Raw genomic sequence first — 27,089 nt, forward strand, 5'->3', positions numbered from 1 at the left:
TGGATCCACCTGTGGACCCACCAATAGACAACACTTTAGAAGAACAACATATTTGACGTGTGATTGCATTAATTCTACCTATCAATGGACCTAAGCTTTCAACTCCTTTCTCCACCCACTGTCCAACTCTCTCAATTATGCCTGAGACAAAACAGCTTACTTGGTGAAAACCAGCAGGACAAAAGCTTGAATTAAATGTTTTTGTAGGAAATAAAATTGATAGGATAGTCATTGATTTTAAGAGAATATTATTAGAATAAATTAGGTGAGGAAGTGATTTAAAGTTCCACCTCAACACTGCCTTCTTGCCATATCCCTGAATTTCACAATAGGTGGAGATCTAAATGATGATGGTTACATTGTCCACAGGCGTCTATTTAAGACAATTTAATGTCTAAGGTATTCCCTTGGAACTTGTGCAGTGCCGGTTTATGAAACTTACTCGACTGTTTATTCATTTCCATAGACGCTGCCTGACCTGCTGAGTTCCTTCCGCATTTTGTGTGTGTTACTCTAATTTTCCATTGGTGTTTAAAAGAACTTGCAGGGATGTGAGAGGATTAACAAAGTAGATGCTGAGTGAGTGGCTCCATAGGGTGCATTGTGTAGAACTAGTTGACACTATCAGAAAAAGAGAAGGGCCAATCAATTAGAGAAGAGAAAAGATTTCTTCACGCAGACAACTTTGGAATTCTTCTCCTGAAGGGTGTAGATGCTAACTGTACACACTCATTTGTATTAACAGAGTTGTAGACACAGCTAACACATTATATCACTCCACTCCATGGACTCTGTCTATACTTCTTGCTGCCTAAGTGGCCAACATAATCAAAGACCCCACCCACCTCAGACACTCTCTCTTCTCCCCTATCCCATTGGGGAAAAAATATAAAAGCCTGAAAGCATGTGGACAGCTTCTACCCCATTGTTATCAGACTCCTGAATGGACCTCTTGTATGATCAGATGGACTCAGCCTCACAATCTATCCTAGTAAGATTGCACACTATATTGTTTGCCTGCACTGTACTTCTTCGGTAGCTTTTACACTTCATTCTGCATTGCTGTTGTTTTACTTTATTCTAGCACTGTTTAATGATTCGATCTGTTTGAACAGTACTCAAGACTATATCATTGTACATGCGATAATAATAAACCAATACAAACACTTGCACATTAAGGCTTAGTCATGTGCATCCGACAGGAAAGTGGATATGGTAAGAGATTAAACCATCAAACAATGGTGATTGAAACAGTGGACCAAACCAGAGGACCCCCTTATAACTTCACCCCTCTTACTACTTCAGATGATTTTCTACAACTAAAAGTTGGTTAACATCAACAATTATATAAAAAAATAAAAAGTCTAATTTGCAAGGTTAGAATTCCTTTATAAGATCACACAACAATGGTATTACCTCACTCATTGGGGTTCCCCAGAAGTCATTGAGGAAGAGGTTCTTCACTGGTGTTGATGGATGCAGATCTTTGTTGTCCAGAATGGCAGAAACATCATCAAAGACAAATCCACAATAGGTACTGTTCCAGTAACACACAACCACCACCCCGACCAATAGAAGAATCTCCTTCCAGCTCACTTCAGCCATTCTCACAGGCTGCTGTAGAAAATTAGAACAAAACATTCAAAATATATTTTTATTTGCATCTATAAGGAATGAAGTCAAGCCTATGATATAACATCATTAATGCAAATGGTTTCGTTCCCTACAAAACTAATTTCTTAAACTATATTAGACAATTATTGCATATAAAGATAAAGACTAGCTTTATTTGTCACATGTATTCAGAAAGTACAGTGAAATGCATCATTGGTGTCAAAACAAATCAGCAAGGATTGTGCTAGGGAGACCACAAGTGTCACGACGATTCCGCGCCAACGTAGCATGTCCACAACTAACCTGTATGCCTTTGGAAATCGGTGCACCCAGGGGAAACCAACACAGTCACGGGGAGAACATACAAACTTCTTACAGACAGCAAACATGAGGAAATCTGCATATGCTGGAAATTCAAGCAACACACACAAAATGCTGGTAGAACGCAGCAGGCCAGGCAGCATCTATAGGAAGAAGATTACAACCTCACTCCTTCCTAACACTGCTCTCCACACTGCAACCTCATTCCTTCCTAACACTCTGCTCTCCACACTCCATCCTCACTCCTTCCACTCTGCTGTCCACACTCCAACCTCACTCCTTCCGAACACTCTGCTCTCCACACTCCAACCTCACTCCTTCCGAACACTCTGCTCTCCACACTCCAACCTCACTCCTTCCGAACACTCTGCTCTCCACACTCCAACCTCACTCCTTCCGAACGCTCTGCTCTCCATGCACAGTGTTCGGAAGGAGTGAGGTTGGAAACTTCTTCCTATAGATGCTGCCCGGCCTGGCGCATTCCACCAGCATTTTGTGTGCATTGTTTCTTACAGACAGCAGCAGGAATTGAAACCCTATGTTACAGCTGACACTGTAAAGCAATTCCTCTGACGTCTTACCATTCAGTCCACCTCCCTGCAAACAATCATACAATGGGAAGCAGTGGTAACATTTTAAACCCAGTCTCCACAACAGTTCTTTTGTTTACAAAGCTAGTTTCCCAGGGAATACCCAACCTTGAGCACACAATCCATATTTACATTGCTCTCAAACAGATCATCATTAATATATGCCTGAACGCTTTAAACTCTTAGTTTAGGTGAACATAAATCAATGGAGAATGTCTGGAAATATCCTATATTGTACAAGGTTGAAAAGATCTACATTTAAAAATATTGCTCGATAAGAAAACACTTTCACAGTTGTAAGTCCAGTTGTGCAAAAGAACAAATAAAATATGAAAGCTCAAATTACAATAGCTTATCTGAAGCCCGTCATCCCTTTTGGGTCACAACGCTGCCAATAGCAGCTTGCCAGGGTCCTCTGTCCTGGGCCAGTCTTTCAAGTTATCCTGGGTGCAGCCCATCTTCTTCCTTTCTCAGGGATGAGGTCTTTTAAGCTCCTGGTGCTGTTTCTGTGGCACTGAGTCTTTACAGGACAGGGTTGTTAGCCTCACACCTAACCCTCCTCCTTTTGTAGCCGAGCTTGGGACTATCCATGGTGGAGGTCAAATTACAATAGGAACATAAGAAATAGTAGGCCATGGTTGGTTATAGAGTCACAGAGCATGGAAACAGGTCATTTGACCCATCAAATCCACGCTGACCATCAAAGACCAATTTACAGTATTTCTGTGTCAATCACAGTTTGTTCATCCCACATTCCCGTCAACTCCTCCCAGTTCCTACCCCTCACCCACACACTGGGGGCAATTTATAGAAGTCAATTAACATCAGTTTGCTCATCTTTCTGATGTGGGAGTAAACCAAAGCACCTGGGGAAGCCCACAGAAAGAACATGCAAAGTCTACACACCACCAGAGATCAGATATGAACCCAGGGCTCTGGCACCGAAGTTATGCGGTAAGACCTGAGCTGATTTTTTTTCCCCTCACTGTCACCTTCCTGCAACTTTCCTCAGTTCCTTTCCCCTCTAAAATTCTGCCATTCTGCTTTGAGGATCTCAGCACTGAAGCCAACACGACCTGTTCAGGTGGAGAATTCTAAAGATTCAGTACATTCTGGCAAGGAATTTCATCTCATGACAGTGCTGAACATCTAACTCCTTATTGTAGGACTTTGACCCCTCGTCCTAGATACCACACTCATTGAAGTGTCATTGCCTTAGCCAACTCAACCCAGCACCTTAATAATTTTGTACGCTTAATCGAGATTTTTCAATCTTCTGAACTCAACGAGGTAACTACACTATATTCTTCATAGGTCCAATGAGACAAAGTTACGCTAAGTGTCAAGAATTTGGTCTTTCCACCATACTCCTAAATGCTGGTTATGTCTATGGGTGTACACAAATTGCTCATTTGTAAACTGTACACGACCTGCATACTCAATTATCCAGTGGCAACGTCACCAGGGCACTACAGAATGGCACTGCAACATCTTTTACAAAAAAGGTCAACATACCGAATGTTTATAAATACCTACTTTATAAGTCCATGTATTTTTTAACAAAATGAGAGTCATTGAGCAATACAGCCCATATGTCCATGCTGACCATCTATCTAGCCCCAATTTCCTGCAGTTGGCCCATATCCCTCCAAGCCCATACATTGAGACAAATACAGTAATATCTGCATCAACCACTTCCTCTGGCAGCTTGTTCCTTGTACTCACCACTCTGTGAAAAAAATTGTCCCACAAGTCCCTTTTAAATCCTTCCCCTCTTATCTGTGCTCCTCAGTACCGGATTCTTCGGCCCTGAGAAAAAGACTGCTGCCATTCACCTTACCTATGCCCCTCACGATCTTAAAAACATTCATAAAGTCATCCCTTATTCGCCTGTGCTTCAAGGAATAAAGTCCTAGCTTGGCAAAGCCCTCCCACCTATAAATCAGGTCCATTAATCCTTGCAACATCCTTGCACATCTTTTCCATTCCAGCTGAAATGGCTTTACCCATTCACTTAACCTGCTTATATCCCAAATAGCTTTCTGCATTCACCTTGCACCCCATACTGCTGTGTCATGACAAACTTGGGATACACAACACTTGATCCTCTCATCCAATTTATTATAGACTGCGAATAGTTGGTTCCACTTTTCACAGCTCCATTCCACATCCCCAAATCAAACAAGACTATTCAATCTAGTTCTGATTTCTGTCCATCAAAGAATCCTCAGTGTGTACACACACATGTACACTCACTCAGTGGCCACTTTAATAGGTACATCCTGTACTAATAAAGTGGCCACTGAGTGTACATCGTGACCTTCTGCTGCTAAAACTCATCCACTTCAAAGTTCAACATGTTGTGCATGCAGAGATGCTCTTCTGCACACCACTGTTGTATCACATGGTTTTTTGAGTTACTGTCACCTTCCTGTCAGATTGAACCAGTCTGGATTACATTTCTTCCCCATTCTGATGTTTGCTCTGAACAACAACTGAACTTCTTGACCATGTCTGCATGTTTTTATGCATTGTTGCCAAATAGGTGGCTGATTAGATATTTGTGTTTATGAACAAGTGACCACTGAGTGTATGTAATGATGTAAAGAGAAAAGTAATGGACTGCCTGCAAGTATTTTATGAGGGTTTTTGATTGGCTTCACTTGGATGACTGCGGTAAACAAAGAGATAAAACTGTCAATTGGTTGGGAATCAGTCCCATTCACCTCCCAAGGGATTTCTGTGCACTTAAACAATGAGAGTGGCTAAATTATCAATAAATTAAAATAATGATTTTCAAACTGAATTGCTTGTCATCTTCCAGAGAGTAGATATATCCCAGAGCCACACAGCATGAAAACAGGCATTTCTACCCAACTGTTTCACGCTGACCAAGCTGCTCATCTAAACATGACTAGTTTATGTGGTACAGTTGGAAACAGATAAAACGTCCAAAGTCAAAGTAAATTTTATTATCAAAGTACATATACGCAACACACATTCACTTTCCTGCGGGCATAATTAGCAAATCTATTAAATGGCAACTATAAAAGGATCAATGAAAGATCACTAGAATATAGAAAGCACTGTGCAAATGTAATTGCAAGTAAACAATGGAACATGAGATAACAAAATATAGAGTCCTTAACGTGAGATTGCTCTTAATATGAGTTGCGGGAACATCTCAATGGATATACAAGTGAGTGTAGTCACCCCCTTTGTTCAAGGGCCTGACGTTTGAGGGGCAGTAACTGTTCATGGACCTGGTGGTGCGAGTCCCGATGCATCGGTACCTTCTATCTGATGGCAGCTGCGAGAAAAGAACACGGCTTGGGTGGTGAGGATCTTTGATGATAGATGTTGCTTTCCTATGGCAGCATTTCAGGTAGATGTGGTCAATGGTTGTGAGGGCTTTACTTATGAGGTACTGGGCTGAATCCACTACCTTTTATAGGATTTTACATTCAAAAACATTGGCATTTCCATACCAGGCCATGAAGCAGCCAATCAATACACTCACCACTAAACAGCTACAGAAGTTTGTCAGAGTTTTAGACATCATGTCGAATCTCTGCAGACTCCTAAGAAAGTAGAGGTGCTGTTGTGCTTTGCAATTGTACTTACATGCTGGGTCCAGGACAGATCCTCTAAAATTGTAACACTCAGGAATTTAAAGTTTAAACCCTCACCTCCTTTGATCCTCCAATGAGGACTGGCTCATTTACCTCTAGTTTCCCTCTCCAGAAGTATATAATCAGTTCCCTGGTCTTGAGTGAGAGGTTGTTATGACACCACTCAGCCAAATTTTCAATCACCCTTCTGTATTCATCACTACCTTTGATTTGGTCAATGACAGTGATGTCATCAGCAAACCTGAATATGGTATTGCAGCTATGGTTCACCACACAGTCATAGGTGTAAAGTGGTAGAGCAGGGGGCCAAGCACACAGCCCTGAGGTGCAACCTGTGATGATGGAGACTGTGGAGGAGATGATGTTGCCAATCTGAATTTACTGAGGCACAGGTCTTGGAGCTTATTTGAGGGAATGATGGTATTGAATGCTGAGCTATAGTCGATAAAGAGTATTCCGATTTATGCATTGGATAAAAACATTGTTAACATAAGTATTCATAAGATTCAAATTTATTTGTTAAGTATACATCAAAAATACAGTGAAGAACTTTCTACAGAGGCACAATTGAAAGCACCCTGACTGGCTGCATCACTGCCTGGTATGTGAACTGTACCTCCCTTAATTGCAGGACTCTGCAGAGATTGGTGCAGACAGCCCAACGCATCTGTAGTTGTGAACTTCCCATGATTCAGGACATTTACAAGGACAGATGTGTAAAAAGGACCCATAGGATTATTGGGGACCCAAGCCCTCCCAATCACAATCTATTCCAGCTGCTACCATTGGGAAACAGTACTGCAGTATAAAAGCCAGGAGCAATAAGCTCCGGGACAGCTTCTTCCACCAGGCCATCAGTCTGATGAACTCATGCTGATTTGAGTGTACTCTATATTACATTGACTGTTCCATTTATTATAAATGATCATAAATTACTATGATTGCACACTGCACATTTAGATGGAAACGTAATGTAAAAATTTTTACTCCTTGTGTATGTGAAGGATGTAAGAAATAAAGTCAATTCAATTCAAATGCATTGTTTGTGTTATCAGCCAACACACTCGCTGGTGTACTGGGGACACACCATTTCTATCGTTATAATTAGGGTATGAAATGGGAAGGGAGCAAAAAAATAAAAGGGACACAGGAAAATGGCTCCAGGCTAGAGTTATGTTGATACTGGATTTAAACAAGTGGCCCGATTAATTTCTTCAAAGGGGGTGTATTTAATGTCTTGTAATCTCATAGGCAGCTCACCCTCAAGGGATTTCTGTCTGCTTCAACAAAGATGAGAGAGGCTGAATTATCAATAAACCAGAATCTTGGTTTTCAGATTCAGCTGTTTGTCGCCTTACAGTCAGCGGGTCATTATCCCAAGGATGTTAGCGGAACCTTGCTGTGCTCATTTCCCCTCACAAGAGTGAATATTCACAGTGAATAATACTCTGAAATAGTGAAAGATGCTGTTAAGATAACAATTTCCCCTCGAGCTGTGTAGAGTGCTTATACATTGCCTGGATATTACAGCATGTAGTATTCTTAAAACTAATAAATCATTGGCAGTCCTTTGGTGCTCAGGGATAAGACCATGAGACACAGGAGCAGAATTCGGACATTCAGCCCACTGAGTCTGTTCCACCATGGCTGATTTATTATCCCCCCTCAATCACATTCTCTTGTCTTCTCCCTGTGACACCCCTACTAATCAAGAATCTATTAATCTGCACTTTAAATAATCAAAATAACTTGGCTTTCACAGCTGTCCATGGCAATGAATTCCAGAGACTCTCTGGTGCAAGATTCTCCAAAAAAGGAAACATCCTCTCCACGTCGACTCTCTCTAGGCATTACAATATTTGACAGATTTCAATGAGATTCCCCCCTCCCATTCTTCTAAACTGCAATGAGTACAGGCATAGAGCCATCAAACGCTCCTCATATATTAACTCTTTAATTCCCAGAATCGTTCACATAAATGTCCTCTAGATATTCAATGTCAGCACATCCTTTCTTAGATAAGAGGCCCAAAATTGCTCTAATCCAAAATGACAAAGGAACATTGATAGATTAAGCTAAATCACATTTATCAGTAATATTCAAAATGAAGGCAAGATAATTTTTTCACAAAAGAAGCATTTTGAAAACAGATTGAATCAGAGCCAGGTTTATTATTACTGAGATATGTTGTGAAATGTGTTGTTTTGTGGCAGCTGTATCAACAGCTATCACCATAATATTAAAATATTGACAAGGCTCTGTGATAGCAGTTTCAGCTTCGCTAGAAGTGCAGCTCTGAAATACCACTTCAAATAGCCACGAAACCAAGAAAGAAAAACACAGCAGCACAATCATCAACCCCCCCCCCCCAACACCCCTCCCTACACAAAAAAACAAACAGGCACATTGACCTCCAAATCCCCCTCCCTCATGCACAAAAGAAAAACCAGGAAAGATCGGGCGAAAAAATGTACAATGTCCTGGGTATGTTACTCAAAATGGGGTCTTTGGTTTGTTACGAGTAGGAATGCTTCTTTGTCTGATAAATGTTTCTCTCGCCGTTGTTTCGCTTTAGAATGGCTGATATGGTAATTGTATTCGTTTGTTAATCAATGGGGAATGTTATTGTGTTTTGTGAGGCTGGGAACTTGGGGGAGGGGTTGCGCGGGCTGGGAGTGTGAAGAGGGTCCGGGGTGGAAGACGTGGAAGTCGGAGGCAAGCGACGAAGGGTCGAATGGTTCGATGGTTGAGCTCCAACGAGTGCACTAAACAGACTGGACTTTGATAAGTTGGCGCCTTTTGTTTTTTTTCCTTTTATATATATAGTATTGCCTAATACTCTTTTAATTTTAGTAAACTCTTTAAAGTGTATTTCATAATGGTATTTGTTGTGGGTTTGATACCGTTGGCGGGCGCGAGGCATAAACTCGATTCTCACAGCACCTGCGCGTATGGGAGGTGGGTTGGTGAGTGGCTGGATCTCCGTTTCCCCTAGAGCAGGGGTCAGCAACCTTTACCACTGAAAGAGCCACTTGGACCCGTTTCCCACAGAAAAGAAAACACTGGGAGCCGCAAAACCCGTTTGACATTTAAAATGAAATAACACTGCATACAACGTTTTGTTTTGCCTTTATGCTATGTATAAACAAACTATAATGTGTTGCATTTATGAAATTGATGAACTCCTGCAGAGAAAACGAAATTACATTTCTGCATGCAACAAAAACATTTTGAACTCCGAAAAAAAGACGTTGGGTTGAAGGTTACTTTTAAGTAAAATACTCAACGTCTATTTGAGTCCTTGTATTTATGAAAAACGCCAAACTTAAATTTGCCGCCAGCAGCAAACCAAAAATAACGTCAGCCAGCTGTCAACCTGAAAAATAAAAGGACTATTTCACTGAACAATGAAAACATATGAATATACGTAAAATAATAGGCAATTAAAATATTTATCATACTTGGTCAGGTTGACTCACACCTGACAATGCAGTCGTATTCAGTAGGGATGGATCGATGCTTAGGGGAGTGACCGGGAAGGATAATGCGTTTTTTTCCTCTCTGAACTCACAGAAGCGTTTCCCAAACGATGTTTGCATTGCGATGATTACAGAATGTAAATACTCCGAATTTATCATGTCGTGACCTTGTTTGAACTCTCTCAAATTGGGGAAGTGAGACAATGTGCCTTTCTGTAAATCTCTGGCAAGCACTGTCAACTTGCGCTCGAATGCCAAAACATCCTCCAACATGTGCAGGGCTGTACGTCCTTACCCCTGAAGAGCTGTGTTCAGCGTGTTCAGGTGCGCTGTCATGCCTACCATGAAGTGTAGCTTTTCCAGCCACTCTGGCTGTTCCAGCTCAGGAAAGGTGAGCCCTTTGCTGCCCAGGAAAGTTTTCACTTCTTCCAGACACGCGACAAAGCGTTTCAGCACCTCCCCTCTGGACAGCCAGCGATAAAAACACGTTGTAGCGGTGTGCTACACGCAGTCAGTAAACTGCAGTCAAAGATAGCTTTATTCGAACTAAACAGCCTTGCTTTTAAGCCTCCCTCAACCCGCCCCCCATGGGCGTGGATGCTGCAAAAGACACGTACTCACAAACCCCCGTAGACTAACTCCCTTAGCCTGAACGCTGGCTAATTGTGAGCCGGTTCGGATGTGTCAGGAAATGGGTCGCCACAACGTCTTATTTAGATTGTACAAGATCACCATAATCCTCAAATTTAGAATTACATTTCAAAAACTAACAAACTAACATAAAATACATTTTAATTAAATACTGACCAATTATTTCCCAAAGCAACAGGGAGCCGCAGCACAGACGTAAAAGAGCCACATGTGGCTCCGGAGCCGCGGGTTGCCGACCCCCGCCCTAGACATATACCAGCCTTTTGGGTAAGTGTTACACATAAGATACAAAAGAACCCATAAGACTGAAAAAATGTCCACTGTTCAAGACCACATCCAAAACGCAGAAAACCTGGACAACATTCTCCCTCTCCATAGCAGTGATCTTAACAAAGATAAAAAGGCAGTCTTCCCCTCTGCATAGTATAGTATAGTATTGTTTATTTTCTTTTCAGGATGTCTCAGGGTACTTTACAGCTAATGAAGAGGCTTTTGCTGCAGTCATTAGTGAACTTGGAAGCACAGCAATCAGACTGAATGACAACAGCACAAGCAAAGTGATTTTTATTAGATGAACATTTCAAAGTAAGTTTATTATCAAAGTACGTACATGTCACCACATGCTACCTTGAGATTAAATTTTCTTGCAGGCACTTACAGGATAATGAAATACAATAACATCTATGAAAATCTACGCATAAACTGGGTGGTGCAGTGGAGATAGATTTTTACCAAAGGGGGAGGTAAGGCACTCCTTCCCTCTGCTAGCCGGCACCTTCGGGCAAGGTGTAGCACCTGCTTAGCTACCTGAACAGAGTCACGTGAAGCCACAGGAGCAGATGGTGTATGGTCGTATGAGCAGCTGGTCACATCACGTCCTGGTTATGCAACCACTGACACCAGGCAGACCGTCTTGGAAGAGTATTGATAGTGGCTGAGGTCACCGTCTTGTAAAGACATTGCTCAGAAGGTGGCAATGGCAAACCACTTCCATAGAAACATTTGCCAAGAACAATCACGGTCATAGACCATGATCACCCACGTCATATAAAACAGCACATAATGATGATGATATATAAATAAAGACTGACAAACAACATACTTGCAAAAGACAGCAAATTATGCAAATAAAAATAAGAAATAACATTGAGAAAATTAGATGTAGAATGCTTGAAAGTGAGTCTGTAGGTTGTGGAATCAGTTCAGAGTTCAAATGAGTGTAGTGGTCTATGCTGATTCAGGAGCTTGCTACGTGCTAGTCCCAGGACAGATCCTCTGATCTGAAAGCACCAAGAAGTTTAAAGATCATAACCCTCTCCATCATCATCCTCTTAAAGAAGCCTGGCTCATGGCCCTGTAGCTTCTTCCTCCTTTAATCAATAATCAGCTTTTTGGCTTTGCCAATGTTGAGTTGTTGTGGCACCATTCAGTCAAATTTTCAATCTCCCTCCTATACGCCTATTTGTCACCACTTTTGATTCAGCCAACAACAGTGGTATATCTTCAGCAAACTTAAATATGGCACTGGAGCTGTGCTTAGCCTCACAGTCGTTAGGTATAAATGAGTAAAGCAGGGGACAAAGCATACAGCATTCGAGTGTGCTGATGGTGAATGTGGAGGATCTGCAAGCGCTGGAATTGAGGATCCAATGGAGGGCCTGATTTTGGAGCTTAGTAATAAATCTTGAGAGGATAATAGTGCTGAATATTGAGCTGTAGTCAATGAAGAGCATCCATATGTATGCACCTTCACTGTGCAGATGTTCCCGAGCCAAATGAAGAGCTAATGAAAAGGCATGGTGTTGACCTGCTGTGGTGGTAGACAAATTGTGATGGAGCTTATCGTCTCAACAAAACAGGTATACAACATAGTAACACATAGGAAATACTGGAGGAACTCAACAGGTCAGACAGCTTCTATGGAAAGGAATAAAGATATGACATTCCAGCCCAAAACATCAGTTCTTTATTCTTTTCCACACTTGCTGCCTGATCTACCGAGTTTCTCCAGCACTCTGTATATGTTACCTGGATTTCCAACATCTGCAGAATCCCCAGTGTTTAAGAAACACAACATTTTCCTCAACTGGTGTATTTATACAAGAGCCTTTTTCTTCATTTAAAGCTTCTCCCTCACATTCTGGCTCGGCATCTCCTCAAATGATTCACCTCATCCACCCCCGTGATAGCATATTCACATTCACGCTCAGGGTAAAGCTTCTTCTAAATTCTCTTTTGGGTCTCTTGGTGACTGTCTTCAACTTACAGCCTTAAGTTATTTTCTGCTCCAAAAGAAACATTCTCTCTGTACACACACTTTCAGAACCTATCACGATTTTAAAGAGCTCCAAGATTCAAGTTTATTTGTCACATGTACATCAAACCATAGAGTGAAATGTATCATCTGCCTTAACAACCAACAAACCCTTGGGTGTGCTGGTGGCATCCTGCAAGTGTCGTCACATCTTCCTGCACCAACATAGCACACCCACCATGCTTGGGAGATCAACAGAGAACACAACAAACTGGGCAGTGACCTCCCTGTCAGATTCACGCTCAGCTCCATCCAATAGGGTTTCGAAGTTTCAGACGTGATAGAGGCAGAGGGATGAAGGGTGAGGGGGTGGGTGGCATTGCTAGTCAGGGAAAATGCTACAGCAGTGCTCAGGCAAGACATATTAGAGGACTTGTTTACTGAAGCCATATGGGTGGAGCTGAGAAACAGGAAAGGTATGAACACATTAATGGGGTTGTATTATAGACCACCCAATAGTCAGCAAGAATTGGAGGAGCAAATCTGCAGAGAGATAGCAGACAAATGCAGGAAACATGAAGTTGTGATAGTAGGGTATTATTTTTCCAAGGATTGATTGGGACTCCCATACTGTTAAAGGTCTAGACAGGTTACAGTTTGTAAAATGTGTTCAGGAAAGTTCTCTAAATCTATAAATAGAGGTACCAACTAGAGAATTAAATCTCCTATTAGGAAACGAGTTAGGACAGGTGACAGAGGTGTGTGTAGGGGAACACTTTGGTTCCAGTGATCATAACACCATTAGTTTCAACTTGATCATGGATAAAGATAGGTCTGGTCCTCGGGTTGAGGTTCTAAACTGGAAAAAGGCCAAATTTGAAGAACTGAGAAAGGATCTAAAAAGCGTGGATTGGGACAGGTTGTACTCTGGCAAGGATGCTGTTGATAAGTGGGAGGCCTTCAAAGGAGAAATTTTGAGAGTGCAGAGTTTGTATGTTCCTGTCAGGATTAAAGGCAAAGTGAGTAAGAATAAGGAACCTAGGATGTGTTACTATGTTCAACTTCTCTAGGGAACTCTGATGAAGAAGAAGAGAGAGATGTATAGGAAACAGGGAGCAAATAAGGTACTTGAGGAGTATAAAAAGTGTAAAAAAAATCCTTAAGAAAGAAATCAGGAGGGCTAAAAGAAGACATGAGGTAGCTTTGGCAGTCAAGGTGAAGGATAATCCAAAGAGCTTCTAAAGGTATATTAAGAGCAAAAGGATAGCAAGAGATAAAACTGGTCCTCTTGAAGATCAGAGTGGTCGACTATGTATGGAACCTAAAGAAATGGTGGAGATCTTAAATGGGTTTTTTTGCATCTGTATTTACTAAGGAAACTAGCATGGAGTCAATGGAAATAAGGCAAACAAGTAGTAAGGTCATGGAACCTATTCAGATTGAAGAGGAGGAGGTGCTTGCTATCTTGAGGTAAATCAGAGTAGATAAATCCCCAGGACCTGACAGGCTATTCTCTCAGACCTTGAAAGAGACCAGCATTGAAATTGCAGGGGCGCTGGCAGATATATTTAAAATGTCAGTATCTACGGGTGAGGTGCCGGAAGGTTGGAGGACAGCTCATGTTGTTCCGTTGTTTAAAACAGGCTCTAAAAATAATCCGGGAAATTATAGGCCAGTAAGTGTGACGTCGGTAGTAGGTAAATTATTGGAAGGAGTACTAAGAGATAGGATCTACAAGTATTTAGATAGACAGGGACTTACTAGGGACTTACTGTGCATAGTAGGTCATGTTTAACAGATCTATTAAGAGTTTTTCAAGGAGGTTACAAAGAAAATGGATGAAGGGAAGGCAGTGGATGTTGCCTACATGGACTTCAGCAAGGCGTTTGACAAAGTCCCGCTTGGGAGGTTAGTTAGGAAGATTCAGTTGCTAGGTATACGTGGTGAGGTAGTAAACTGGATTAGACATTAGCTCAATGGGAGAAGTCAGAGGGTGGTAGTGGAGGATTGCTTCTCTGAGTGGAGGCCTGTGACTAGTGGTGTGCCACAGGGATCAGTGCTGGGTCCATTGTTATTTGTCATCTATATAAATGATCTGGAAGATAATGTGGTAAATTGGATCACCAGATTTGCTGATAATACAAAGATTGGAGGTATAGTGGACAGTGAGGAAGGTTTTCAAAACTTGCAGAGGGATTTGGACCAGCTGGAAAAATGGGCTGAAAATTGGCAGATGGAGTTTAATACAGACAAGTGTGAGGTGTTGCCCTTTGGAAGGAAAAACCAAGGTAGACATACAAGGTTAATGGTAGGGCACTGAGGAGTGCAGTAGAACAGAGGGATCTGGGAATACAGATACAAAATTCCCTAAAAGTGGTGTCACAGGTAGATAGGGTAGTAAAGAGAGCTTTTGGTACATTGGCCTTTATAAATCAAAATATTGAGTCCCCCTAATCCTCAACTATCACCCTACCAGCCTAAAGATCCAACGCATAATCCTCTGTAACTTCCGCCACCTCCTACGTGATCCCACCGCCAACCAGATTTTCCCCTCCCCACCACTCTCATCTTTCCGCAGGGATCGCTCCCTACCCGACTCCCTTGTCCATTCATCCCCCCCATCCCTCCCCACGGACCTCCCTCCGGTCACCCATCCCTGCAAACGGAAGAAGTGCTACACCTGCCCCCTCACCACCATCCCAGGCCCCAGACAGTCCTTTCAGGTGAGGCACCACTTCACCTGCGAGTCAACTGGGGTGATATACTGTATCCAGTGCTCCTGATGTGGCCAGTTATACATTGGGGAGACCCGCTGCAGACTGGGAGACTGTTTCGCCGATCACCGGCGCTCGGTCGTCCAGCAGTGGCGGGATCTCCCTGTGACCACAGACCACTCCCACTCTGACATGTCTGTCCATGGCCTCCTCTACCGTCAAGATGGAGCAATACCTTATCTCCTGCCTAGGTAGCCTCCTACCTGCCGGCATGAACATTCAACTCACAGACCTCCATTGATACCCCTGCTCCCCCCTTACCCCCATCCTTATCTATTATTTTAGTCTGGTTCTCTTTCTCTCTCTTTTCTCCCCCCTCACTATAATCTCCCCCCAGCCCTACCTTTCTTTCTCTTTTATTTCCCATAATTCTCCACCTTCCCCCAGCCCATTTCCCTCCAGCCTATCACTTCCCAGCTCTCTACTTCATCCCTCCCCCCACTTCTTATCCCCTCTCGACCATCCCATGTTACTTCACTCCTGATGAAGGGTTTCGGCCCGAAATGTCGTCACTACCTCCTCCCATAGATGCTGTCTGGCCTGCTGAGTTCTGTCAGCATTTTGTGTTTTTATTGAATATAAGAGTTGGAATGTTATGGTGAGGTTGTATAAGGCATTGGTGAGGCCATATTTGGAGTATTGTGTACAGTTTTGGTCACCGAATTACAGGAAGGATATTAATAAGGTTGAAAGAGCGCAGAGAAGGTTTACAAGGATGTTACCGAGACTTGAGAAACAGAGTTACAGAGAAAGTTTAGGACTTTAATCCCTGGAGCATAGGAGAATGAGGGGTGATTTGATAGAGGTGTATAAAATTCTGATGGGTATAGCTAGAGTGAATGCAACCAGGCTTTTTCCACTGAGGCTAGGGAAAAAAAACAGAGGCCATGGGTTAAAGGGTGAAGGGGGAAAAGTTTAAAGGGGACATTGGGGGAGGCTTCTTCACACAGAGAGTGATGGGAGTGTGGAATGAGCTGCCAGATGAAGTGGTAAATGCAGGCTCACTTTTAACATTTAAGAAAAACCTGGACAGGTACATGGATGAGAGGTGTATGGAGGGACATTGTCCAGGTGCAAGTCAGTGGGACTAAGCAGAAAAATGGTTCAGCACAGCCAAGAAGGGCCAAAAGGCTTGTTTCTATGCTGCAATGTTCTATGGTTCTAATAGGTCCTGACTTCTATCACCCCTCAATCTTCTCATCCTTTTGATTAGGCAATTCCATTAGGCTTTCAATAGGCCACATGGCCTAATTCTGCTTCTTTGTCTTATGTTCTTTCCTGATATGCACACTTTTGGTTTCCAGGTACTGTCCATTAAAATCTTCTCCACATCATCTCCAGATATTGTATATCCTTTCCATAATAAAAATGCTGCTCTAAGTCTGACCTAATTCATGTTCATTAAAAGCTAAGTACAACTTCCTTACTTTCCAATTCTATACCTGTACATCCAGAAACAATGCTAAGCCATTCAGCACAGACTAGATGGGCCAAATAGTTTGCTTGTGTGGTTGCAGTGCTCTATGACTCTCAACATCAGTGACTGAGGTACTTGTATTCCTAGATCTCTCTGTTCTTCTAATCTACAGAGACTCATATATTCCAAATAGAGGCCCCTCTCTTCTTCCTTCCAAAGCTACTAAATCATTTAAATGCATTGAACTTCATTTGTTACTTGAGTGAGATCATTCTTTTACTGAATGATGGGTAAATATTGAGTGGTAAGTTGTGACAAAAGCACCAAAGAGAATTTTGTTCTTTCTCAATGTAGTGCCAAAAGCTCATTTGCATCCATTTACTTTGCAGACAAGGACACATCTTGTTTGAATGATGACTCCTCAAAAAATACAACAATCACTCACCAGCAATAGTCAATGCTGCTTTTTGTTACTCAACAACCCAAAGGGATTCAAATCTGAAAACTTCTGAATCAGGGCCAATAATGCTACTGTAGTGCCAATGCTGCAAAATGGTTATCCCTAAAAACTTGATCAATGCTTGTCCATCAGCTGATATTACCTCAAATAATTGGCCGTTATCACAGAAGTGTCAAACCTTCCACAAACAAAACGTGCTGCTCATAACAGGAGGAGGGGTAAAGGAGGTGTAAGGCACTCCTTCCCTCCACCAGAGTGCAGGTCATCCTGGGGTAAGGTGTACCATTTGCTTAGAACTCCCCGTGACCAAGGTCATGTACAGCCATGGAAACAAGTGGTGGTGGATGTTCTCTTCCTGCCATCATGGACATTTACACTACACGCTGCATCCACTAAGGAAACAGCATTATGAAGGACCCCATGCACCCCTCATACAATCTCTTCTCCCTCCTGCCGTCTGGGAAAAGGCTCCAAAGCATTCGGGCTCTCATGACCAGACTATGTAACAGTTTCTTCCCCCAAGCTATCAGACTCCTCAATATCCACAGCTTGGACTGACACCTTGCCCTATTGTCCTTTTTATTATTTATTGTAATGCCTGCACTGTTTTGAGTGCTTTACGCAGTCCTGTGTAGGTCTGCATTCTAGTGTAGCTTCCTCTGTGTTGTTGTTTTTACGTAGTTTAGTCTAGTTTTTGTACTGTGTTATGTAACACCATGGTCCTGAAAAACGTTGTCTCATTTTTACTATGTACTGTACAAGCAATTATGGTCGAAATGACAATAAAAGTGACTTGACTTGACTTGATATGAGCAGCTGGTGCATATCACAAGTCCTGGATAAGTGACCACTGATGCCAGGTTGACAATCTCTGAAGAGTACAGATAATGGATGGGATTGTGCATCTTGTAAACACAGTGTCCAGAAGAAGCTAATGGTAAAAGGAGGAGAAGCAGCTTACAAGAACGATGGCACCTAATGGCAACTGTTGCTAGCTTCTTCAGAAACAGCTCTATTTATATTTTTAATATCTCTATTTTTCCCTTTCAGGATTCTTTTGAACACCCTGATCTGGAGTTAGACGCTGACTTCAGTTCTTTGTGGGAATGGGACCCGCTCTCGGGGTCTCACGCCCAGCCGCTATTCGATATGCAACAATTATACCAGTGCTAAGAAGAATAATGTGATCTACCTTAATGATGATTGCTCGGGAGCACTCAAATTGACAGTGATGAAATGCTTTGAGAGGTTGGTATGACTAGTCTGAACTCCTGCCTTAGCAAGGATCTGGACCCATTGCAAATTGCCTATCACCACAATAGGTCAACGGCAGACACAATCTCAATGGTTCTCCACATGGCTTTAGACCACCCGAACAACACAAACACCTACATCAGGATGCTGTTCATTGACTAGAGCTCAGCATTTAAACCACCATTCCTACAATCCTGATTGAGAAGTTGCAGAACCTGGGCCTCTCTATCTCCCTCTGCAATTGGATGCTCGACTTCCTAACCAGAAGACCACAATCTGTGCGGATTGGTGGTAGCTTATCCTCCTCACTGACAATCAACACTGGCACACCTCAGGGGTGTGTGCTTAGCCCACTGCTCTATTCCCTGTATACACACGACTGTGTGGCTAGGCATAGCTTAAATACCATCTTTAAATTTGCTGATGATATAACCATTCTTGGTAGAATCTCAGGTGGTGACAAGAAGGTGCACAGGAGTGAGATATGCCAATGCTTGGAGCGGTGCCACAGAAACAACCTGGCACGCAACATCAGTCAGACGAAAGTTGATTGTGGACTTCAGGAAGGGTAAGAAGAGGAACACATACCAAACCTCATTGACGGATCAAAAGTGGAGAGAGTAAGTAGCTTCAAGTTCATGAGTGTCAAGATCTCTGAGGATCTAACCTGGTCCCAACATATCGATGTAGTCATAAAGAAGGCAAGACAGCAGTTATACTTTATTAGGAGTTTGAAGAGATTTGGCATGTTAACAACTACAATCAAAAACTTCTACAGTTGTATCATGGAGAGCAATCTGACACACCGCATCACTGTCTGGTATGGAGGGGCTACTGCACAGGACCAAAAGAAACTGCAGAAGGTTATAAATCTAGTCAGCTCCATCTTGAGCACTAGCCTACAAATTACCTAGGACATCTTTAGGGAGCGGTGTCTCAGAAAGGAAGTGTCCATTACTAAGGATCTCCAGCACCCATGGCATGCCCTTTTCTCACTGTTACCATCAGGTAGGAGATACAGAAGCCTGAAGGCACACACTCAGCGATTCAGGAACAGCTTCTTCCCCTCTGCCATCTGATTCCTGAATGAACGTTGAATCTTTGGACACTTCACTTTTTAAAAAAAAATACAGTATTTCTGTTTTTGCACTTAAAAAAAATATTCAATATACATAATTGATGCACTTGCTTATTTTTTAATTAATTATTTTTTTTTGCTCTGCTAGATTATGCATTGCATTGAATTGTTGCTGCTAAGTTAACAAATTTCACGTCACTTGCTGGTGATAATAAACCTGATTCTGATATGCCAAGGACACAGCCTAGAAGACCAGCGCACCTTCAGGGTTCTGGAATTTCGGGCGGCCTGGAGGAAACAGGGACACATCTTTATTCCTTATTAGGGGAAGGGAGGGGGAGGGGAAGCGGGAGCGTGCGCCTGTGGTATATCGAATTACCGGGTGAACGAGTAGTCTTTGGAGTACTTCAAGTCTGTATCTTTATTGATGCTTTGCTGTACGCTTGAGTGCTTGGTGGTGGGCGCCGAGGTTTTTTTGTTGGTGGGGGAGGGGATGTCGTTGCTCTGCTGCTGCTTATGTGAGGGGGGGAGCTGGGGGGGGGGCTTTGGGGTTCTAACATTTAACTGTCATTCATTCTTTGGGGCTCTCCCCTGTTTTCGTGGATGTTTGCGAAGAAAAAGAATTTCAGGATAATAATTGTATCCTTTCTCTGACAGTAAATGCACCTTTGAAACCACTTCTGTAGAAAACTTTGCTAAGAACAATCATGGTCACCTACATCATACGACAAGGCATATACGAATGAACGAGATATTCATAATATGCTTAATGCAGATGCGACTTAGCAGTGGATTAATTATCCACCTGCTGCTAATTCTTACATGATTCTATGCAACATTACTCGAAGATTTTTTTGATGTGTGACAATGATATGAATGATATGCATCATCACCAACAGCATCCTCCATCTATTCATGAAGTTGTTCACCTGACATGCAAGCACTGGAAGAGCAGAAAATTCCTCCCATTAAAATTGAAAAGCCAGGTCAAAACACTCATCCTTCACTTTGTCCATAATTAGTTGACTTATGAATGCTTGCAACCTTGAGTTAGTTAAATGAAGTTGAGTTTTGGAAAATGATGTTTGCTCTCCTACCCCACCTTATGAAACCACATACGTCTAATTTTGTAGTGTTTCCATCGCAGTCTTACCTCACCTTCTGCTAAAATCTCACATCACATTTTGTTACATCCAGACACAATTAATCTAAAACCAAATTGACCAGCTTTCCTCCAAACCAGAGGTTCCCAAACTTTGAGTTACTGCCCCCCTGGCTTCCAGACCACTTCCCCAGCAACCACCTCTCCCCTTCCACCCATTACATTAAAAATATTTAAAAATTGTATTTACAATGCACAGCAAAAGAAAATAGGAACTACAAATTCAAAGCAGCGGCAAATAACCACAAAAATTATTCAGATCTATTTAAAGCTACAAATAAAATGATTTCTCAAACAGAAGAAAATCTGCAGTAAATCAAATACACACAAAATGCTGGAGAAACTCGGCAGGCCAAGCAGCATATATGGAAAATAATAAACAGTCCACATTTTGGGCTGAGACCCTTCAACAGGACTGGAAAAAAAGAGATGAGGAGTCAGAGTAGGTAAGTGGGAGAGTGGAGGAAGAAGTACAAGATGGAAAGTGATAAGTGAAATCAGGAGGAGGAAGGGATGAAGTAAAGAGCTGAGAAGTCAATTTGTGAAAGAGATAAAGGGCTGGAGAAGGGGGAATCTGATACGAGAGGACAGAAGGACATGGAAGAAAGGGAAGAGGGAGGTGATGGGCAGCTGAGGAGGATAAGGTGAGAGAAGGAAATGGGAATGAGGAATGGTGAAGGCAGGTGGGTGCAGTTAAATGAAGTTCGAGAAATCGATGTTTATGCCATCAGGTTGGAGGCTACCCAGGCGGAATATCAGGTGTTTCTTTTCCAACCCTGAGGATGGCATCATCTTGGAACAAGAGGAAGCCAGGGCCTGAGATGTCGGAACGGGAAGTAGAATTGAAATGGGTGACCACTGGAAGATCCCACTTTTTCTGACAGACGGAGCATTGGTGCACAGCAAAGTGGTCTCCCATCTACGTCAGGTGTCACCGATGTAGAGGAGCCAAACTGGGAGCACCAGATACAGTACATAACCCCAACAGACTCACAAAGGAAGTGTCCCCTCACCTGGAAGGATTGTTTGGGGTCCTGAATAGTAGTGAGGGAGGTAGTGTAGGGGCAGGTATGGCATTTGTTCCCCTTGCAATGATAAGTGCCAGGATGGAGATCAATGGGGAGTGATCAGTGTTTTAGAACAATTCTGCATTGTACAAAAATTGATAGCCTATGTGACCAGTTTTAATGGTGTCTTGATTTATTTCTTGTTGATTACAGAATTAATATTTCCTGCTGTCAACTGGTGAGTGATACACCACTGAATTTGCCATCAATACCACACATCATTAAATATTAAGTTCATGCATACATAAACTTGTTACCCTGCCAACATCATCATTTCCAAGGGGTGCTAATTAGACTACAACTCCCATTTTCCATTCTGTGATATTGATATAATTTGTCAAGACTGGCAAATGGTCCCTGCCTAATAGGATTAGACTGCCTAACAAGCTGGTCATTAAGGGACTGAACAAACTGTAGGAGGAAGAACAAACAGTGAATCTCTGTAGCATTTTTCATTTCACTCAAGACCAGCTAACAGTAGAATTCCACACCCATACCTTCAAGTAGGGTTATGACATGTCAATGGCATAACTATGAGGGCAAATTTTTTATATGGTCGCACTGGGAAAGCATATTCCAATCCAGAACGTTTACCCTTACACAAATCAACACCAGCTTAGCTAGAAACTCCATGCCACAGGTGAAAAGGTAGAAGCATCTTGCTCTTGTATAACTTTCTGTGCATCTGTGTACTCTAACACATGAAAAACTCGTAAGGTATTTAGAACATACAGTGCAGAAACAAGCCATTCTCAGCACAACTGGCCTGGTATTTATACTTTACACAAGACTCAACCCACCAACTTCCTTTAACATAAAGAAAACATTTCACAGTCCTTCAAAAACTATCAAACAAGATTTGACACCAAGCGCCAAAGACAGTGTGGCATTTGACCAGTAGCTCAGTTGCTCAAGTTAAAAAAGGAAACAGATGCAGGTAGGAAGAAGAGTTTGGGGCAGGAATTCAAGAATACAGACCCTCGACAATTAAAGAGTGATGGAGTGCTGTAATTCAGAGATGTTCCCAAGGCCTGATTCATGTCACTTCCATAGCAGACTTACATAGGCAATTGTAGGCAAGGCCTTCTCCACCACTGAGCACATTTGCGAGGAATGCTGCCACAAAAAAAGCAACCAGCAAAGACCCCCATCATCCAAGTCATGACTCCTCACTACCACCGTCGAACAGGAGGTACAGAAGCCTTAGATCCCACACCACCAAGTTCAGGAACAGTTATTACTCTATAACAATCAGGGTCCTAATGGCATGGATAATTTCACTCACCTCAATCTTGAATTGATTCCACAACCAAAACACCCACTTTGAAGGACTCAAGTTCTTCAAATATATTTGCTCATCGATTGTTTGTCATTCTGTCTGCTAATACATAGTCTGGTTTTTGTAAAAGTCCATAAATTCTATAATATTTATTTTTCCTTTAAATGCCTGCAAGAAAGTTAACCTCAAGGTACTATATGGCAACATATATACTTTGAACATTGTTTGGGAACGTAGCGATATGTTGGTTGAATTATTTGAATATGGTGCCTACGTCTTTGTAGAAGGTAGGATGGGGAGTTCTGGGAGAGATGTAGAATACCATTATACTGCACAATGGTTCTGGAAAGGACCTTCCAGCCCTTGGGACATATGCTGATAAGTAGACAGAAGTTTGTAAAAACATAATACTGAGTTTGAAACATTAACATGTGAGATGTGACAGAAGACAAGCACCATACTTGGTACCTCCAGTGTGTTCAAAAATCACATATCTGTCTGACATTAAATGTTTGTAATTAACAAACAGTGTGCTCATTTTTTTCAACATATTGTGAGCAAGTGAGTTATTTTAGGGACCCATGGTTGAGCTCTACAGTATTTCTCCAGCTGCCACTTAGAATTATCACATAAAATTTGACTCTATGCTCATTACTCATTGGACACAGGTACCGAAAATAGATTCAGATTTGTTTATCACATGTACATCAAAACATACAGTGACATGCATCACTTGTATTAACAAGCAATGCACCCAAGGATGTGCCGGGGGCAGTCTGCAAGAGTCACCACACATTCCAGCGCTAACATAACTTGCTCAGTGTTCAGCAGAACAACACAAGCAATAACAACAGAACACCAGTGGCAAAACAAGCCTCTTTCCCATCCACATAAAGAGGCCTTCAGCCCCAGGACAGGACACCTCCAGGGCTCCAGTCATTGGCCCAGCCTCTCCAACCTCGGTACTCTGATAAGTGGACGTGTCGACTTTGGTCTTTGACCTTCTACCTCCGGACTCGTCAACTTCAATCTTCGACCTCCTACCTCCAGACTTGACAAGCTTTGGACTTCACATTACTTTCACGTTCTAGCTTCAATTCATTAGGACTGACTTGCACAGCTATGGGTTTTATTACAAGAGCGATAAAATGGCTGATAAGATACAGTCTGCTTTAACAACAAGCAAAAATTGCCTGGGGCAGGCAGGAGTTACAAATTTCAAGGAGCGGAGAAGAGAAAAATCAGTTAACATCAGCACCAGTACGTGAAGCTGTCTGGACAGAAGTTGGATGGGAACATGTCAAGGAAACAGACCATGGATCTCATGGACAAGATGAGCCTGCAGAAATCTGATAGGAGAAAGAAAAGCTACAGAGAAGCACAAGTTCAGAATCATTTGTCATGTCAGTCACAATAAACCTGATTCTGAGAGAATTTATTCCCAGCTTCTGAGAAGAAATGTTCGAGTGAGAGAAAATTTAAAAGTTTCCTTGAACATTAATTATATATACCTCTGCTTTTAATATCAAACCAAAAAGCAATGCATTTTATATGGTCTCACTGGGAAATGGGAGTCCAATCTAAAAACCTTTCTCCCTACACAAGGGCAAAACAAGGAAATTGGAAAATAATAATCTAAAAACTGCAAAGGTTTGCAGCTTTCTCTCTCCCAGTTCTGATGAAAGGTCTTTGACTTGGAATATAAATTCTTTATGTAGCTGACTGTTTCCAGTTTTTTTCTGTAACAGAAGAATGAGGGAGATAAATACAAGTTACGTCTGAAATCATTTCACAATTTAGTTTGAGTGGCTTTTCCTTTTTAAATGATATCCATGCGATTAGAACAATTAATCCAGCTTTAACATGCATACAGTAACTTGCTAATTTAGAATGATGAACCGCAGCATCTAGACAATTAAGGAACAGACAGTGAATCTGTTAGAAGTGTTTAGAAGAAATTGAAAAAGGATTAAGAATGGATCCCTTGGGGGTTCGTACATTAACTTGGTGGAAAAACAAGTCTACAAAATGGAAAGTCAGCCTGCAACAAAGTAATTTGGTACATGCATCACCTAAGCCTCTAGGAAATTTCTATAGATGTACTGAGAGCATTCTGACTGGTTGCATCACTGTTTGGTAGGAAGGCTCCGATTCACAGGATCAGAAAATACTGCAGACGGTTGAAAACTCATTTCTGAACACTAATTCGCAATTCTGCTCTCTTTTTACACTACTCATTTATTGTAATTTATGTTCATGTTTATGTATTGGATTGTACTGCTGCTGCAAAACAAATTTCATTACACGTTAGTGATAATAAACCTGATTCTGATAAATGCGAACGGCCAAAAATCAATTATGAACAAGCCTTTAAAAGGCTGTTGCAATTAGAAATGATTCAAAGGTTTGAATAATAAGAGAAGCCTAGGCATCCCATTGCATAGAACACAAGACACAACACATATCAAACTACTGAAGTGTCCTTCATAATGCCAAAGGATACTGAACGGATGAACATGGTCTTGGCATTCAGACTGCCCGATACCTCAGGATTGTCAAGAGCATTTCAGTTTCTACTTCAGCATCCAATGGCATGTTTAGCAAAGATGTTTATATGACATCTTCCATTGTCTCAGGATGCCTCGATCACTTTAAAACTAAAGTAGCAATTTTATAATAAAGGGTAAATTACCACCATAAAACCAAGAGAACACCACTGATCATCTTCACATTCACTCGAGATGGAAGATGAAGCCTTGATTTACCATCACTGTCTGGTTTGATGCAGCATCCTCTCACACTGTACGAAAAACATCGAGGCTCGCTGGGAAAACGGAGGCACCTCTTTCTCCCTTATTAGGGGGAGGGGGAGAGCCTGTAGAATGTCACACACTGGGTAAAACGTGAAGTCTTTGGCGTAACTGCAAGTCTGTGTCTTTGCTATTGCTTTGCTCACTCGAGTGCTCGGTGACGGATGCTGATGCTTTTCTTTTGACAGTAAGGAGAGGGGGGGATCGTTGCTTGCTGCCGCTTACTCGTGGGAGGGAGGGGAGCTGGAGGGGGACTTTGGGGTTCTAACATTCAACTGTCATTCATTCTTTGGGGCACTCCTCTGATTTTGTGGATAGTTACGAAGAAAAAGCATTTCAGGATGTATATTGTATACATTTCTCTGACATTAAATTGGACCTCTGAACTACAGTAAACTCAGGTCATTGGTTGCCCACCCAGCAAACTGCCTTTTCCAAAAGCTCCCTCTGGAAAGCACTATAAAGCTACTTAAAACAAAAACTTCACACTATCATAAAAAGTTTCTTCTTCCAGGCAGTTAATATGACCAGCCATTTTAGTTAGCTCCTCACCCCTCATCAATTACCTCAGTCACTGCACTGCAAACACTTTTTATAATGCTATCTACATTGCTGGCATTGATGTATTTAGGCACTTTTTATTCCACATCCATAATTTAACCTTAAAATACATGAAAGTTATATATTTTATATAATCCTGTTGTTCATTATGTGCCTGTCATATGACATGGGTGATCAAAGTCTTTCCACGACCATGACAGTCCTTGGCAAATTTTTCAACAGAAGCAGTTTCCCATTGCCTTCTTCTGGTCAGTGTCTTTACAAGACGAGTGACCCCAGCCGTTATCAATATTCTTCAGAGATTGTCCTGCCTGGTGTCAGTGGTCACATATCCAGTACTTGTGATATGCACCAGCTGCTCACTTGGCCATCCACCACCTGCTCCCATGGGTTCATGTGATGCCAAGCAGGTGCTACTCAGGTGTAATCCTTTCTTCTTTATCAATGTTGAATGTTGCTTTCATTGTGTGCCACACCAACAAACCACAGCAAATTCCTAATACATGTAAACATACATGGTGATTAAAGTTGATTCCTGATCCTAACATCTCATAAAAGTATGTCTGTCAACTCTACATTTCCCTCAGCACTATAATGGTAGCCAAAATATGCGCAGATTTCTTATGTGGCTTTGAATCCTCAGTGCTCTCAAAGACGATAATTAAATCATAGAGCAAATGAAAGTC

General features: G+C 42.0%; 1 protein-coding gene across 3 annotated transcripts in view; it reads right to left on the minus strand.

Annotated features, from left to right (window-relative positions):
* Positions 1-27,089, minus strand: part of tmtc3 (transmembrane O-mannosyltransferase targeting cadherins 3) — a 135,825-nt gene that overhangs the window by 104,189 nt on the left and 4,547 nt on the right. Inside the window, exons 1-2 of one of the 3 annotated variants that reach the window (XM_059977646.1) lie at positions 1,918-2,286; positions 1,417-1,617 (exon numbers count right to left, since the gene is read on the minus strand). In XM_059977646.1, the coding sequence (XP_059833629.1) occupies positions 1,417-1,605 (189 nt within the window). In that variant the 5' untranslated portion in view covers positions 1,606-1,617; positions 1,918-2,286. Of the gene's footprint in view, positions 1-1,416; positions 1,618-1,917; positions 2,287-27,089 lie in introns of those variants that run through there. The other 2 variants (XM_059977647.1, XM_059977648.1) reach the window with 2 other exon arrangements.

Source organism: Hypanus sabinus, chromosome 8 (assembly GCF_030144855.1).
Source record: "Hypanus sabinus isolate sHypSab1 chromosome 8, sHypSab1.hap1, whole genome shotgun sequence".
Lineage (NCBI taxonomy): Eukaryota > Metazoa > Chordata > Chondrichthyes > Myliobatiformes > Dasyatidae > Hypanus > Hypanus sabinus.